This window comes from Pan paniscus, chromosome 20 (assembly GCF_029289425.2).
Source record: "Pan paniscus chromosome 20, NHGRI_mPanPan1-v2.0_pri, whole genome shotgun sequence".
Lineage (NCBI taxonomy): Eukaryota > Metazoa > Chordata > Mammalia > Primates > Hominidae > Pan > Pan paniscus.
The window spans coordinates 17,819,800-17,836,925 of record NC_073269.2 but is presented as its reverse complement, the minus strand read 5'-3'; the positions used below and the strand labels follow the sequence as shown (position 1 = coordinate 17,836,925).

General features: G+C 51.9%; 2 protein-coding genes and 1 pseudogene across 3 annotated transcripts in view; 1 reads left to right on the top strand and 2 right to left on the bottom strand.

Moving 5' to 3' along the window:
- The window catches only part of SYCE2 (synaptonemal complex central element protein 2), a 23,769-nt gene extending 14,579 nt beyond the window's left edge, over positions 1–9,190 (top strand). The window contains exons 3-6 of the mRNA XM_003814837.6: positions 3,159–3,333; positions 7,498–7,686; positions 8,029–8,142; positions 8,761–9,190. Of these exons, the coding sequence (XP_003814885.1) occupies positions 3,159–3,333; positions 7,498–7,686; positions 8,029–8,142; positions 8,761–8,805 (523 nt within the window). The 3' untranslated portion in view covers positions 8,806–9,190. The remainder of the gene's footprint in view (positions 1–3,158; positions 3,334–7,497; positions 7,687–8,028; positions 8,143–8,760) is intronic.
- GCDH (glutaryl-CoA dehydrogenase) lies at positions 8,177–17,126 on the bottom strand. Of its 2 annotated transcripts, XM_008967678.5 has the most exons (12): positions 16,977–17,126; positions 16,784–16,908; positions 16,657–16,692; positions 16,205–16,348; positions 16,001–16,063; positions 14,497–14,667; positions 12,022–12,151; positions 11,722–11,938; positions 11,130–11,233; positions 10,715–10,840; positions 10,280–10,440; positions 8,177–8,678 (listed from the first exon to the last, which is right to left on the bottom strand). In XM_008967678.5, the coding sequence occupies exons 2-12, from the start codon at positions 16,872–16,874 to the stop codon at positions 8,605–8,607; spliced, it is 1,317 nt and encodes a 438-aa protein (XP_008965926.1). In that variant the 5' UTR covers positions 16,875–16,908; positions 16,977–17,126; the 3' UTR covers positions 8,177–8,604. The 2 variants fall into 2 exon arrangements, with proteins under 2 accessions (XP_008965926.1, XP_008965927.1); XM_008967679.2 differs by lacking the exon at positions 16,657–16,692.
- Positions 12,160–14,366, bottom strand: LOC100987882 (small ribosomal subunit protein eS6-like; annotated as a pseudogene).

The window sequence follows — 17,126 nt, the reverse complement described above, 5'->3', positions numbered from 1 at the left end:
ATTTTTGAGATGGAGTCTCGCTCTGTTGCCCAGGCTGGAGTGCAGTGGCACGATCTCAGCTCACTGCAACCTCTGCCTCCCAGGTTCAAGCGATCCTCCTGCCTCAGTCCGCCTAGTAGCTGGGATTACAGACACATGCCACCATGCCTGGGTAATTTTTGTATTTTTAGTAGAGACGGGGTTTCACCATGTTGGCCAGGCTGGTCTCGAACTCCTGATCTCTGGGGATCTACCCGCCTCGGCCTCCCAAAATGCTGGGATTACAGGCGTGAGCCACTGTGCCTGGCCGAGATTTATTTTTGTAAGTAATCAGTAACCTGCTTGTGGACACAAGTGTGACCTGCTGCATTCAGGAACTGCTCTGTCCACACCTACAAGGCTTGGCCTTTCAGAGCTGGAGGACCTCAGAGGGCGACGAGGAAATGTAAGATCCAGGAGGGGAGTGGCGCCTGAGTGCCTTAGTAGGAAGCAGGATACCAGCTGGGAAGTCAGGCCTTCTGGGTACAAAGCCCAGCTCTGCCACAGACTGTCCTCCACCTTGAGAAGGTGGTGTAACCACTCTAAGCCCATGTCCTCAGCCATAACGTAAAGAGAACAGCAGACGACCCGAGTGTGGTCGTGAGGATGCACCAAGACAAAGCATGTGACTTAGCTCAGTGCCGGGAACATGGCTGAGGAAATGTTAGCTGTGACTCACAGGGGCAGCTCTACCTGGCCAGAACCGCTAACTGATCAGACGTCAAACCAGTCAAATAAACCAGAGAATCAGAAGAAGAAAAAATATATCTTAATTTAAAATACCAATGGGTTGCCTTATCAGATCACATTTTTTCCATAAACTTCATTCACAATGCATTACCCACAATTTTCAGTTGTTTTAATTTATTTTAATTTAATTTAATTAATTTATTTATTTTTGAGACGAAGTCTTACTCTGTTGCCCGGGCTAGAGTGCAGTGGTGCGATCTCGGCTCACTGCAACCTCCGCCTCCCGAGTTCAAGCGATTCTTGTACCTCAGCCTCCTGAGTAGCTGGGATTACAGGCGCCCGCCACTGCGCCTGGCTAATTTTTTGTGTTTTTAGTAGAGATGGGGTTTCACCATGTTGGCCAGGCTGGTCTCGAACTCCTGCCCTTGTGATCCACCCACCTCGGCCTCCCAAAGTACTGGGATTACAGGCTTGAGCCACCGCGCCCGGCCCCAGTTCTGTTTTTAAAGCAGAGAACAAGGCCTTGGCAGAGCAATCTATATGCAGAATTTTTCTAGATTTTTATGATCTTTGCTTCAATTTTAGTTCTCTCTCCCATACCCAACTGAAGTTCCATTTTATTACATTGAATATTATGAAGTTACGGAACATTACATATTACTCAAAATTTTTCATTCTGTTTAGCTTTTTAGACAGCTGTCACTCTTCTGCCACTATTTCACTTGTTAACACAATATTTGAATTACATAATTACAGTTACATGTACAGCATGGGACCAACAACTTTTTGTGTGTGCGCATTTCTTTAAATGCTCTTTAAATATAATTCAACGGGTATTTACCTCACCTGGTGGGAGCAAGGAGGTGCAGGTACACTGTAGCCCCAGGCGGTCAACATCACCCAGTAGGTTGGGAAAGGGATGCAGCAGGTTAATGACAGGAAGGTCACTTAAGAAAGCATCAGGCTGGGCGCAGTGGCTCACGCCTGTAATCCCAGCACTTTTGGAGGCCGAGGCAGGAGGATCACTTGTCAGGAGTTCGAGACCAGCCTGGCCAATATGGTGAAACCCCGTCTCTACTAAAAATACAAAAATTACCTGGGTGTAGTGGTGTGCACCTGTAGTTCCAGCTACTCGGGAGGCTGAGGCAGAAGAATGGCTTGAACCTAGGAGACAGAGGTTGCAGGAGATTGCCGATTGCATCAGTCAGGTGCAGTGGCTCATGCCTGTAATCCCAACATTTTGGGAGGCCAGAAGTTTGAGAGCAGCCTGAATAACATAGTGAAGCCCAGTCTCTATTTAAAAATTTTAAAAATTAGCTGTGCATGGTAGCACATGCTTGTAGTCCCACCTATTCAGGAGGCTGAGGTGGGAGGATCACTTGAAGCTGACACTGCAGTGAGCTATGATTGTGCCACTGCACTCCAGCCTGGGCAATAGAGCAAGACCTGTCTCTATAAAAAAAAGAAAATAAGAAAGAAAGCATTGGGCTGGGCGTGGTGGCTCACGCCTGTAATCCCAGCAGTTTGGGAGGCTGAGGCGGGCGGATCACGAGGTCAGGAGATGGAGACCATCCTGGCTAACACGGTGAAACCCCGTCTCTACTAAAAATACAAAAAATTAGCTGGACGTGGTGGCGGGCACCTGTAGTCCCAGCTACTCAGGAGGCTGAGCCAGGAGAATGGCATGAACCCGGGAGGCGGAGCTTGCAGTGAGCCGAGATCGCGCCACTGCACTCCAGCCTGGGCGACAGAGTGAGACTCCGTCTCAAAAAAAAAAGAAAGAAAGCATTGATACTATTATTGGTATTCCAAAATTCCAAAGAAGCAAGTTGGTGTCATAAAATAACAGTGGGCTTTGGGGACAGACAGACCTCCTTGGTCTGGAACCTTGGGCATATTTAGTCGTGCCTCTTGGTCTGTTTTCTCAGCTATAAAATGGGGGTGCCATTCTCATCATTCAGGGCGTGTGTGTGAATGGAATAACCTAGGAAGCATGCCTCGTGTCACCCATGGAAGGCAACAACGCGGGTCCCCCCCCACCTGATCTCTCTCAGATCAGCCGCTCTTGGAAGAGTCTGGTGCTGATCTCAGCATCCTGTCCTTTTTTTTTGTTTAGACGGAGTCTCGCTCTGTCACCCAGGCTGGAGTACAGTGGCGTGATCTCGGCTCACTGCAACTTCATCTCCTGGGTTCAAGCAATTCTCCTGCCTCAGCCTCCCAAGTAGCTGGGACTACAGGCACGTGCCACCGTGCCTGGCTAATTTTTTGTTTTTTTGTTTTTACTAGAGACGAGGTTTCACCATGTTGCCAGGCTGGTCTCGAACTCCTGACCTTGTGATCTGCCCACCTCGGCCTACAAAGTGCTGAGATTACAGGCATGAGCGACTACACCTGGCCGCTTCCTGTACTCTGAGAAGTCAGGTTTCTTGCCCTTGTGTCGCCACCTCCAGTGCCAGTTGCCAGCTGACGGTCCTGGAAGGGAAGTCGGGACTCTACTTCTCCTCTCTGGACTCAAGCATTGACATCCTGCAGAAGAGAGCCCAGGAGCTGATCGAAAACATCAACAAGAGCCGGCAAAAGGACCATGCACTCATGACCAACTTCAGGAACAGCCTGAAGACCAAGGTGACAGACTCCACCCAGCGAGAGGGGGGATTCCTTATGCAAAAGGGGAGGGAATGAACCACTGATGAGTGTCTGTTGTACACCAGGCACAGTGCTAGGCCATTCACACACAGCACAGGAGCTCCTCCACTTATGATGGGGCTACGTCCCAATAAACCCATTGCGAGTTGAAAATGCTGTAAGTCAAAAATGTAGTAAGTTGAACTGTAGTAAGTTGGGACCATCTGTATCTCAATTTACCCTTAGAATAGTCCTACAGAGAAGAGATTGGACCCATCATATAGATAAGGCTTGGAAATGAATGATTTGCCTGACGAGAGAGCCAGGCTGAGGGAGCGGGGCGTTGGATGCCCTCCTGCCTCCAACACGCAGCCCTCTTACTTCACGCAAGGTTGAGCAGCCACGGGAGTAGGGGGTTGAGGCACAACTTGCATTGTCACACCCATATGTCCTGCAGAAGCCATCGAATGGTCTGTGATGGGGGAGTGGAGCTTCTTCCACATGCCCAGGGCTTACATCTTGCAAAAGCTGGTGTGATGTTCAGGTCCTACATGAATGATTGCACCTGATGCCTCTTCAGAATATATAATGGGGGGACCAGGCACAGTGGCTCACGCCTGTAATCCCAGCACTTTGGAAGGCTAAGGCAGGTGGATCACTTGAGGCCAGGAGTTCGAGACCAGCCTGGCCAACATGGTGAAACCACGTCTCTACTAAAAATAGAAAAATTGGCTCAGTGCAGTGGCTCTGCACTGCACTGCAGCCTGGGCTAGAGAGCAAGATTTCGTCTCAAAAATAAATAAATAGGGGCCAGGTGCGGTGGCTCACGCCTATAATCCCAGCACTTTGGGAGGCTGAGGCAGGGGGATCACAAGGTCAGGAGATGGAGACCATCCTGGCCAACATGGTGAAACCCCGTCTCTATGAAAAATACAAAAATTAGCTGGGCATGGTGGTGCGCGCCTGTAGTCCCAGCTACTCGGGAGGATGAGGCAGAATTGCTTGAACCTGGGAGGCAGAGGTTGCAGTGAGCCGAGATTGCACCACTGCACTCCAGCCTGGTGACAGGTGAGACTCCGTCTCAAAAAAAAAAAAAAAAGAAGAAGAGGGCTGGGCGTGGTGGCTCATGCCTGTAATCCCAGCACTTTGGGAGGCCAAGGCAGGCGGATCACGAGGTCAGGAGATCAAGACCATCCTGGTTAACATGATGAAACCCTGTCTCTACTAAAAATACAAAAAATTAGCTGGGCGTGGTGGCGGGCGCCTGTAGTCCCAGCTACTCCGGAGGCTGAGGCAGGAGAATGGCCTGAACCCGGGAGGCGGAGCTTGCAGTGAGCAGAGATCCCTCCACTGCATTCCAGCCTGGGTGACAGAGCGAGACTTCGTCTCAAAAAAAAAAAAAAAGAAGAAGAAAAAGAAGACTGCCTCTTTCTTTCTGGTTTTTTCTTTTTTCTTTTTTTTTTTTGAGACAGAGTCTCACTCTGTTGCCCAGCCCAGGCTGGAGTAGAGTGGCATGATCTTGGCTGTCTCGAAAAAAAAAAAAAAATTAGCCAGGCATGGTAGCACGTGCCTATAATCCTATAATTCCAGCAAACAAACAAACAAACAAACAAAATACATAATGGGTCACATGAGTGGGACAGCTTGCTGGTTCTAGGTGTCTTGATGACAGATTGACTTTATTTTCCTTTTTCTTTTTTTTTGAGACAAGCCTTGCTGTTGCCCAGACTGCAGTGCAGTGGTGGAATCATAGGTCACTGCAATCTTGAACTCCTGGGCTCAAGCAGTCTTCTCACCTCAGCCTCTCGAGTAGCTTGAGACTATAGGCATGCAACATCATGCCCGGCTCACTTGTTTTATTTTATTTATTTATTTATATTTTTAGAGGTGGCATCTCACTCTGTTGCCCAGGCTTACAGAGCAGTGGCACGATCACAGCTCACTGGAGCCTCAAACTCCTGGGCTCAAATGATCCTCCCACCTCTGCCTCTTAAGTAGCTGAGACTACAGGTGTGCACCACCATGCCCAGCTAATTTTCTTTAAACATTTTTTTGTAGAGGTGGGATCTTGCTATGTTACCCAGGCTGGTCTTGAACTCCTCACCCTGCTGCCTTGGCCTCTAGTAGAAAAGATACAAAAACATTTATTTATTTATTTATTTTGATACAGCACCCAGAGGCCACTTTGTTGGATGCCTCTTCTATTCTGTGTACTTTCTTCCTAACCTGGCTGAGCTTGTACTGTACAGTTCTGTGACATGCATCCCTAGGTGACACTGTCATCATCTGAACATCATAGATTGAATTTACACAAACCTAGATGGTATAGTCTACTACACACCTAGGCTATGTGGAAGAGCCTATTGCTCCTAAGCTACAAACCTGCACACAGCATGTTACCATACTGAATACTGTAGGCACTTATAACATGATGGTAAGTATTTGTGTATCTAAATATATATAAACATAGAAAAGGTACAGTAAAAATATGGCATTATACTCTTATGGGCCATCATTGTATATACAGTCTGACATTGACCAAAATGTCATTATGCAGCACACGACTGTATATACTTTTGCCTCTTAAAAAAATTTAACAGGCCAGGTGCAGTGGCTCATGCCTGTAATCCCAGCACTTTGGGAGGCTGAAGGTAGGGATCTCCTGAGGTCAGGAGTTGGAGACCAGCCTGGCTAACATGGTGAAACCCCATTTCTACTAAAAATACAAAAAGTTAGCTGGGTGTGGTGGCGCTTGCCTGTAATCCCAGCTACTCGGGAGGCTGAGGCAGGAGAATTGCTTGAACCCAGGAGGCGGAGGTTGCAGTGAGCCAAGATCATGCCATTGAACTCCAGCTTGGGCAATGAGAGCGAAACTCCGCCGCAAGAAAACAAAACAAACAAACAAAAAAATTTAAAATATAGGCAATCTGACCCCCAGTCACTGCACTGGGTTTTAGTTTTTGGTGTTTTTCTTTTCTTCTTTTGAGGTAGGGTCTCTCAGGTTGGAGTGCAGTAGTGTGATCATGACTCACTGTAGCCTCCAACTCCTGGGCTCAAGTGATCCTCCTGCCTCAGCCTTCCGAGTAGCTGGGACTGCAAGTGCACGTCACCTATGCCTTGCTAATTTTTTTTTTTTTTTTGAGACCGAGTTTTGCTCTTGTTGCCCAGGTTAGAGTGCAATGGCATCATCTTGGTTCATTGCAACCTCCACCTCCCAGGTTCAAGCAATTCTCCTGTCTCAGCCTCCCGAGTAGCTGGGATTACAGGTGCACACCACCATGCCCAGTTAGTTTTTATTTTTATTTATTTATTTATTTATTTATTTATTTTGAGATGGAGTCTTGCTCTGTAGCCCAGGCTGGAGTGCAGTGGTGTGATCTCAGCTCACTGCAAGCTCCGCTGCCCGGGTTCACGCCATTCTCCTGCCTCAGCCTCCCAAGTAGCTGGGACTACAGGTGCCCGCCACCTCGCCCGGCTAATTTTTTTTGTATTTTTAGTAGAGACAGGGTTTCACAGTGGTCTCGATCTCCTGACCTCGTGATCCGCCCGCCTCGGCCTCCCAAAGTGTTAGGATTACAGGCGTGAGCCACCACACCCGTCCTAGCTTTTATATTTTTAATAGAGATGGGTTTTCACCATGTTGGCCAGGTTGGTCTTGAACTCCTGGCCTCAAGTAATCCACCCACCTTGGCCTACCAAAGTGCTGGGGTTACAGGCATGAGCCACTGTGCCCGGCCTATTTTGCCATTTTCTTTTTTTTTTTTTTTTTGAGACGGAGTCTTACTCTGTCGTCCAGGCTGGAGTGCAGTGGTGCAATCTTGGCTCACTGCAACCTCCGCCTCCTGGGTTCAAGTGATTCTCCTGCCTCAGCCTCCCGAGTAGCTGGGATTACAGGCATGTGCCACAATGCCCGGCTAATTTTTGTATTTTTAGTAGAGATGGGGTTTCACCATGTTGGCCAGGCTGGTCTTAAACTCCTGACCTGAAGTGACCCACCCGCCTCTGCTTCCCAAAGTGCTGGGATTACAGGCGTGAGCCACCGTGCCCAGCCTATTTTGTCATTTTCATAAGATAAATTGCAGAAATCTAAGAAACCCACTTAACACAGATGTCTTGTGATACCTCTTGTTTGATTTTCCGAGAACACATCTTATTGTTTAACAGGTTTCGGATCTGACAGAGAAATTAGAGGAGAGGATCTATCAGATTTATAATGACCACAACAAGATCATCCAGGAAAAGCTCCAAGAGTTCACCCAGAAAATGGCAAAGATCAGCCATTTGGAGACAGAGCTCAAACAAGTCTGCCACAGCGTGGAGACTGTGTACAAAGACCTGTGTCTCCAGCCTGAGGTATGAGTAAACTCACAGGGGGGGCGCTGCCTGAGGAAGAGGACAGGGATGGCCCAGCCAAGAGTAAATGTGAACAGAAACCAGGCACCCAGCCCTGACCCCGCCAGGCCACAGTCCCTGCAAAGCCCTTGGTGCACTCACCATCTTGTTTGTGATCCCCTATAACATGGTGTGTCTGAGCTGAGAAGCCAAACCGTTGTCATGTCCCACTGTTGTATGAGCAGCTCTGTGGTGACAGAAAGGACAAAGTCCCTTGCACCCCTGCCACTCAGAAATCATCCCCTCTGCCCACAGCCCTGGCACAGACCGGCACTGCTAACCTGGGTTTCTTTTTTACACCAGAGCCTAAGACTCAGATGGGGGCCAGACCACTCTAGGGGAAAGTCCCCACCACGTCCCGGCGACTCACAGCCCCCAGACGTGTTCGTTTCTTCTGTGGCTGAAACTACTTCTCAGGTGGTTACCAGTAAACCGGCCTGACACCTTGGGGTCAGATGTGCAGCTCTTTATTTTCCTCTCCCTCACTCTGCTCCAACACCCAGCATAAGGCACTACCCCCAGATGGGAGGGAGGGAGGGCGCACTGTGAACTCGGTGTGAGGGGGTCAGCTGCAGCAGACGGAGTTGCTTCAATGTCACTCTCCTCTCAAGAGAAGCTGCTATTTCAGGGTAAATGGAGTCTGTTCTCATCCATGGTTAAAAGTGGATTGAGACGCTCTACAGAGAATTCCATCTTCTTTTTAAGGAACACATCCGAACGACTTCAGAAGGGAAATTTTGATATTTAAAAATCAGTGTCTCTCACTTCCCACTCCATCCGCCACCTCCCTTTCTAAGCTCAGAGCACAGCGCTCCTACGGTCCAGCCAGGCATCTCTCCAGAAAGGGGCTTGAGAGTTTCGGGCCCCTGATGGAGCGGCTCATTTGCTGGCCGTGAACGCCTGGATTCCCGTGATAGCTCTCCCAAGGATCAGGGCGTGAATGTCATGTGTACCTGGACAAGATTAATACAGAGTCGGTTTGGAGTTTTCATAGCTCACAACGTCCCTTTAAAATCAATTTTCATGTATCCCCAGGCCACTGCTTCAGAAGTACAGACCAACAGAGATGGTGAATGCTGACAGCTGCCGGGAGACTCACGCCTTAGTGACAGTCTCCAGGAGAAGACTGTAAGGCCACCATTTGGGCCACACTGAGAAATTGTTTTTCATGGTTCTATAATGCATCTTGGCAGAAAAAAACAAAAACCCAAAGCTCCTTGTGCTGAACTCCCAAAATGTAGCAAGTCCAGCCCCTGCCATAGGCCCAGGCTTCGTGCTCCCCACCCTTGGCAAGTTCTCCCCACCCCCAGCCCCACAGTTTATTAAATGTTTGATTTTCAACCTGGCCACGCTTCCTTGCCACAGAGGCTGAAAGCATCCCTGAGCTCCAAGGAAACACAGCAAGCCCTTTCTTACCCTCGGGAGGGATGGGAGGGACAGCACATCGGAAGGGCAGTCACTTGCCTCAGCTGACCTCTGCCCATCTGAAGCCGCCTCTCCCAGAGAATCCCACACCCCATGCCCTGGTGTCTCATCCTTTGCTCCTCCCCAGCTCCTTGAAGCAGAAGGCAGATTGTAGCCTCCTTTTTAGAGCCAATTCTGTTTACTTCCTAAAGTACAAACCTATTTTTTTTAAATATAGATAGGGTCTCACTCTGTCACCCAGGCTGGAGTGCAGTGGGGTGATCATAGCTCATCATAACTTCTAACTCCTGGGCTCAAGCAATCCTCCTGCCTTAGCCTCCCAAAGTGCTGGGATTACAGGTGTGAGCCACTGCGCCTAGCCCCTAAAGCACCAAATCTGACTCATCCCTTCTCTGCATAAAACCATCTCATGGCGCCCGCTGGTTGTCCTCAGGGTCATTCTCACATTTGTAGGATCCCCCCACCCCCCAGATGCCAGATAGAGACAAGATCTGGGGTTGCAAGGTGCGCAGGGAAGGCACCCCTCCTGCATTTGCTGTTCTGTCTGGAAGCATCTCTGCCCGGGGGGTCCTCATACCTCCCTCTATTTCTACATAGCGCATGCTGGGTTTGCACTTTTTTTTTTTTTTTTAAGTATCTTTTTCCACATCTGTCTTCGCACCAAACAAGGGGTTCTGGACCCCCATGTAAATCACCATCAGTTACAGGGTGCAAACACCGTCATCTGAAGATGACTTTTGTCTCTTAACAAAATGGAGCGTTGATTCCTGCATGTAGCTTCGCTCACTCCCTTGCGTCCACCAGCCTGCTAGGAGTCGGGCCTCACCCCTGGGCTGCCTTCGGAGCTTACCTGTCTCAGGAACATCCCTCCTCCCGAGCATGTGGGAGAAAGAGCTGGGAGCCCCTCGCAAGGCCTGATGGGGCCTCTGTGTGCTACATGAAGCACTTCACTCCCACAGTCCCCATGTGAGCAACTCCAGATGAGGGACAGAGGGATGAGGCTCGCCCCAGGTCACACTGTCACTTAGTGATAGGTGGAGTTGGACTCAGACCTGTCCCCGTCCCACCTCCCTGTACCCCCTCCCCAGACACTGAGGCCTCAGTGAGCCCTCCGAGGTCCAGCTCCTACCTTCGTAGGTGTTCACAGCCTCCAGGTTCATGGCGTGCCGGATCACGTGATACTCGTCAGAAATCCCATTCCCCCCCAGCATGTCTCGGGCCTGGCGGGCGATGTCCAGGGCTTTCCCACAGTTATTCCTCTTCAGCAGAGAAACCATCTCGGGGGCAGCCCTGGGAGTGGCACATGAGGGTAACAAGGACTGGGGATCCTGGCATCCCGATGCTCCAAGCAAACCTAGCCCGGGGTGGGGATTCCCTGATGCAGCCAAGCTCCCAATGAGGGACCAGTGGGGCTGTCCTCAGCCCAGCCCATCAAGGACAAGAGGGACAGCAGAAGGTTCAGGTCCCCAGGGCCACCAGGCAGGAAGGACCTTTCTCTCCAGGAAGGACACGAGGTCCTCCAGCCACCGCTGCCATCCCCCCGCCCCCACCACACAGCCCCTACTTGTCCTGGTCCTTCAAGCGGCCGAGCTGCAGGCAGGCGTGAAGGCCCAGGGTAATCTCAGTGAGCATGTCTGCCAGCTTCTTCTGAATCAGCTGGTTCCTGGCCAGCGGGACACCAAACTGCATCCTACATGGGCAATGGCAGGGTAAGAGCGAGGGGAGGCCCACTCTCCCACCCCGTCCCTGTCCTGGGGCCGCCTGCTCCAGGACGCCTTCCCAGGCTGCCTCAGTGCCCCCAAGCTCGCCCTGGCCCTGCCGTTGACTCAGCCCACAGCTGCTCAGAAGGACGTCACTGGTCATTCCAGAGCAAGGAACTCAGGCCTGGTGGGTGGGGGCTGGGGAGTCACCCATGGTATAGAGAGTGAAACCCAAGCTGCCCCACACCCCCAGAGAATCTCACTGTAGCCCCCACACACCTGTCGAGGGCGTACTGCCGGGCTGTGTGCAAGCAGAACTCCGAAGCTCCAAGCACGCCCCACGCGATGCCGTACCGGGCGTTGTTCAGGCAGCCGAAGGGACCCTGTAGGGTTGAGATGGCGCCTCAGGCCCACCCAAGAGACACCAAGAGGGCCTATGCAGAACCAACTCTGAAGCAGGGAAAGCCTCCTCCCCAGCCACCCCACGCAGGGGGACTCAGGTTGTGGTTCACATCACAGACGGCCCTGGCACTGAAGCTCGGTGCCTGCTCACTCGGTTTGCACACAGTCCCACCCAGCGTGGCATCTGGGTTCGATGCTCAGAGCCAGGAGGCTGACGGATGCCAGAAGATGCACTGTGAGTCAAATGACTGAGCTGGTTCAGGCCCATGTGTCCCGGGCAGAGCCGGGATGAGCGAGACGGTCACCAAATGGGGGCAGTTTTCAGCACGTCAGCGAGTCCGGCTGAGTAAGAATCACCACTGTGTGGGCTCCACAGGCACAGGGAGCCGCGTCCCCAGCACGGAGCCTGCCTGACAAAGCCGCATCCGCAGGTGACCCAACACCCATTCCCAAAGTGGCTGCCACTTACCCCCAGGCTGGATGCACCAGGGAGCACATTCTCCTCTGGCACCTCCACACCGTCCATGATGATCATGCCTGTGGCTGAGGCCCGCAGCGAGAACTTGCCCTGGATCCTGGGGGCCGAGAGACCTCGCATCCCCTTCTCCAGCAGGAAGCCCCGAATGCAGCCATCTTCACACCGAGCCCACACTACAAACAGATCGGCCATAGGCGAGTTCGTGATCCTGGGGATGGAACAGTCGGTGAGGGGTCTGACCAGTGCCCCTTTGCCCCTCTTCACCACCTGCCCACCACCCAGAACCCTTACCAGGTCTTGGTCCCATTGAGGGTGTAGCTCTTGTTGGATGAGTTGTAGTGGGCTCTGGTCTCCATGCTGCTGGGGTCACTTCCACTGTTGGGCTCTGTGAGCCCGAAGCAGCCCAGGAGCTCCCCCTTGGCTGCAGGCACAAGACAAAGTCACAAGGCTGCCTGGTCCCTGATACATCCCCTTACTCAAAAATTATCCTCATGGCGGGGTGCAGTGGCTCACGCCTGTCATCCCAGCACTTTAGGAGGCCGAGGCAGGTGGATCAATTGAGGTCAGGAGTTCCAGACCAGCCTGGCCAACATGGTGAAACCCCATCTCTACTTAAAAAAAAAAAAAAAAAAAAAAAAATAGCCAGATGTGGTGGTGGGTGCCTGTAATCCCAGCTACTCAGGAGACTGAGGCAGGAGAATCGCTTGAATCCGGGCAGGAGAGGTTGCAGTGAGCCAAGATCATGCCACTGCACTACAGCCTAGGCAACAGAGCAAGACTCCATCTCAAAAAAGAAAAAAAATCCAGCCTGACCAATATGGTGAAACCCCATCTCTACTAAAAATACAAAAAATTAGGCCAGTCGAGGTGGCTCACACATGTAATCTCAGCACTTTGGGAGGCCAAGGCAGATGGATCACTTGAGGTCAGGAGTTCGAGACCAGCCTGGCCAACATAGTGAAACACCATCTCTACTAAAAATACAAAAATTAGCCAGGCACGGGTAGCAAGCACCTGCAATCCCAGCTAATTGGGAGGCTGAGGCACAGGAATTGCTTGAACTGGGGAACCGCAGGTTGCAGTAAGCCAAGATTGTACCACTGCACTTCAGTCTGGGGGACGGAGCGGGACTTCGTCTCAAAAAAAGAAAAAAAAAATTACCCTCGCCCCTGAGTCAGACCTCATAACTAAGTTAGATCTGGCCCTGCTTTCAAGAGACAGGTTACCCCAAAGTCATGATCACAATGCCAAGATGGGGAGGGGGACCCAGGGAGTCAGGAAGGAGTTGGCCAAACTGGAAGGGTGTGAGGAGTTAAGCAGGAGGAGGCTGTGGGGAAGAGCAGTGCCAGGAGAGGGAACAGATGTGTAAAGAACTGGTGGTACTTCTGGAGAATTTCAAGTAGCTAAGTCTGGCTGGGAGGATCACATGAGTGGCCAGAGATGAGGTGGGAAGGTCAGCAGAGGCCTGGTCACACAGGGCCTTGTGGGTTTTTTTTTTTTTTGCGAATCTGATCTTATTTGTTACTCAAAAAATCTTATTTCTGACTGGATTCAGACTTAGAAGTGGAAGCTCGCAGAGAGGACAGTCTGCGTCTCTTCACGATTTGTCCCTGGTGCTTCTTAGCCTCCTTCATTCTCTTGGCCAAAAGTTTAGCATATTCTGCAGCCTCTTCTTTATTTTTCTTAATATGCTGCTGCTTCAGAGCAATACGCCGCTGTTTGTGCTGCAGGACATGTGGAGTGACAAGACGCTGAATCTTGGGTGCTTTGGTCCTAGGTTTCTTACCTTCTTTGTTTAAGGGCTTTTTTACAACATACTGGCAGACATCATTTTCTTTAGAGAGACTGAAAAGTTTACGGATTCTGCTAGCTGTACTGGGCCCCAGGCGACGAGGCATCATAGTCTCAGTCAGTCCAGGAATACCCTTCTCTCCTTTCTTTTTTTTACAATAACCAAGTTGAGAACACTCAGATTGGCATCCACAATGCAACCACGAACTGATCTTCTCTTTCTTTCTCCAGTTCTCCTTGGTCTGTAATAGGAATGCCCCTTACTCAGTAGCAAGTGGACACGGCCATGGGTCAAGACACCCTGTTTCAAGGGGAAACCTTGTTTGTTGTTCCCACCACTGATTCGGACCACGTAACCCTTCCATTCTTCACCCAGAGCGTCAACAGCAACTTCTGTGGCCATACGCTTCTCATAAAAAGTACAAAGTTTGCGTTCATCGTCCACTTCAATGAGTTTCTGGCAGCCAGTGGCTGGGAAGGAGATGTTCAGCTTCATCTTGAAGCAGCTGAACACCTCCGAGACACCACGGAAGAGGGCCAACGTCCACTCAGCGCAGGTCACATAGGCTCTTTCCTTTTTTTGTTTTTCTAATAGACATGGGGTCTCCTTACGTTGCCCAGGCTGGTTTCGAACTCTTGGGCTCAAGGGATCTTCTCACTTCACCCTCCCAAAGTGCTGGGATTATAGGTGTGAGCCACTGCAAATGGCCAGCAGGAACCTGGTGGACTTTAAACTTTGGGCTGGACTGGGGAACACAGAAAACATAGGGAGATGACGGTGGTCACAGAGGGGGACAGTCAGGCTGGCCAGGGATCAGATCTCCAGGTGAAGCCCAGGGTCTGGCGGGGGTCCAGGTGGCCACTTATGCTATCTTTGAGATAGGGACAGAATAGGCTCAGGGGACAGCCCCACCCTTGAGTTCCAGACCTCAGAGACTGTCTTCCTTCCACCAGGCCCCATGGGCAGCCACTCACCCAGCCGGGGCAGGTACTTCTGCCGCTGTTCCTCGCTGCCATAGGCATAGATAGGGTGCATGACGAGGGAGGACTGGACACTCATCGCCGACCTGTAGCCACTGTCCACCCGCTCCAGCTCTCGGGCCAGGAGCCCATAGGCCACAGACGAAACCCCAGCACAGCCATATCCTGGTGGTAGTAGGAGGGGAAAGCAGGACAATAGAGAACAGGGCCCTGCCCAGCTAAGACCCAAGAGACAGGGCTGAATAAGGACACACAAGGAGGCAGGCACCAAGCTGGCCCTAGCTGAGGTTTATTCATTTCATCTCCACAGTCACTTTCAGAGGGTGGGACAACAGCCCCACTTTAAAGACTGGGAAATTGTGGCTTAGGGAAAGAAGGGGGCTTTCAGTAAGGCAGGAGGATCACTTGAGAACAGCCTGGGCAACACAGTGAGACCTTGTCTCTAGAAAAAGAAACAAAAGGGCCAGGCACGGTGGCTCACGCTTATAATCCCAGCACTTTGGGAGGCCGAGGTGGGTGGATCACCTGAGGACAGGAGTTCAAGACCAGCCTGGCCAACATGGTGAAATCCCATTTCTACTAAAAAATACAAAAATTAGCTGGACGTGGTGGTGCACCCCTGTAATCCCAGCTACTCAGAAGGCTGAGGTGGCAGAATTGCTTGAACCTAGGAGGAGGAAACTGCAGTGAGCCAGGATCGCACCACTGTAATCCAGTAATCCAGGCTGGGTGACAGAGCGAAACTCCATCTCAAAAAAAAAAAAAAAAAAAAAAAGAAAGAAAGAAAAGAAAAGGGCCGGGCAACAGTGGCTCACACCTGTAATCGGGAGGCTGAGGCGGGTGGATCACCTGAGGTCAGGAGTTCGAGACTAGCCTGGCCAAAATGGTGAAACCCCACCTCTACTAAAAATACAAAAATTAGCCAGGCGTGGTGGCGGACGCCTGTAATCCCAGCTACTCGGGAGCCTGAGGCAGGAGAATCACTTAAACCCAGGAGGTGGAGGCTGCAGTGAGCCAAGATTGCATCACTGCACTCCAGCCTGGACAACAAGAGCAAAACTCCATCTCAAAAAGAAGGCTGAACGTGGTGGCTCATGCCTGTAATCCCAGCACTTTAGGAGGCTGAGGTGGGCGGATCACCTGAGGTCAGGAGTTTGAGACCAGCCTGGCCAACACAGTGAAACCCTGTCTCTACTAAAAATACAAAAATTAGCCAGGCATGGTGGCACATACCTGTAATCCCAGCTACTAGAGGGGTGGAGGCAGGAGAATCGCTTGAGCCTGGGAGGCAGAATTTGCAGTGAGCCAAGATCGTGCCACTGCACTCCAGCCTGGGCAACAGAGCCAGACTCTGTTGGGTGGGGGGCGGGGGGAAGAAGAAAGGAAGAAAAGGAAAAGAAAAGAAAGAGAAGGAAGGAAGAAAGGGAGGGAGGGAAGGAGGAAGAGGCTTTCAGAATACAGAGGGGTCTGCAGTGTGTGGAGAGATACTTGTTCCTACCTTTGATGGTGGGGCCCAGCACACCCAACTCCCCCATCTCCGAAATGATCTCCCGATGAAAAACTGCAAAGGGACCAGTGCCCAAATTCAGGCCCAGGCCTAGGCCACAGGAAGCCCCAGCCCCAAGGACAGAGGGGCCTTGAGGAGGGGTGGCTATGGCTCCAGGGGGAGGAGCAGTCTCAGGGCACCCACCAGCCCGCCCACCTTCGTTGCGATTGGCCAACAGGATGCGAGGCATGAGTCTCTCCTGGCAGTAGGTGCGGAAGGTGTCCCTGATGAGGATCTCATCTGTGGTCAGCTGCTCCTCCAGCACCAGCGGGTCCTGCCAGTCAAACTCGGGACGCGAGGCTGGGAAGGGGAATTCGCCTCGGTCCAGTCCGCAAGATCACTGTGCCTTCCCTTCTCGGACCCTCATCAGCCCTACCCCCCCACACCCATGTCGCCCCCCGGCTAGTGCGAGCTGCAAGCGAGACTGATCAGGTGACCTTTCTCCGGCCCCGCAGGCACAGCGCACTCACTGCCTTAGTGCCTCTGACCCTGGCCACGACCCTGCCACCCCGCTCGGGCAGCTCTCGGATTCTGGGACAGAGTCCACCTGTGGCAGACAGACAGCTGAACAGGGGCAGCAGACACACGGTGCGACCAGAGGTCCTTACACTTAGCCAGTTGGCTCTGTGTTCTCCCGCCTTTCTCTGCAAGCACAGAACGGGAAAGTCACCCCGGAAAGTCCCTAAACCCCCAGTTCCTCCCTCCTTCCCTCCACACTCCCGACCCCGCACTGACCGGTCTGCGCCGCCGACGAGACCCACGTGCGAAGGACGTGCAGGCCGGGTCCGCGGCTCAGCAGCCGCACGGAGACGCCTCTCAGGGCCATGCTCTCTCAGAGCGAGCGGAGCAACGACGGCGACCTACAGGAGCGGGGGTGTCAGAGCGGAGCTCCTCTCACCCACGGCTGGGGCCACCGCACCTTCCTTACCTGGTAGTACCTCCCGGTTCACTGCCGAGGCTACAGTGCAACTGACGCAGGCCTTTGACCTCAGCAAGAAGTGGGAGGAGCGGAGGCCGAGTGAGGCTTTTCATTGGTTCCTCCTAGAATCCGGCCCCCTCCGCAGCTCTGCCTTTTAAA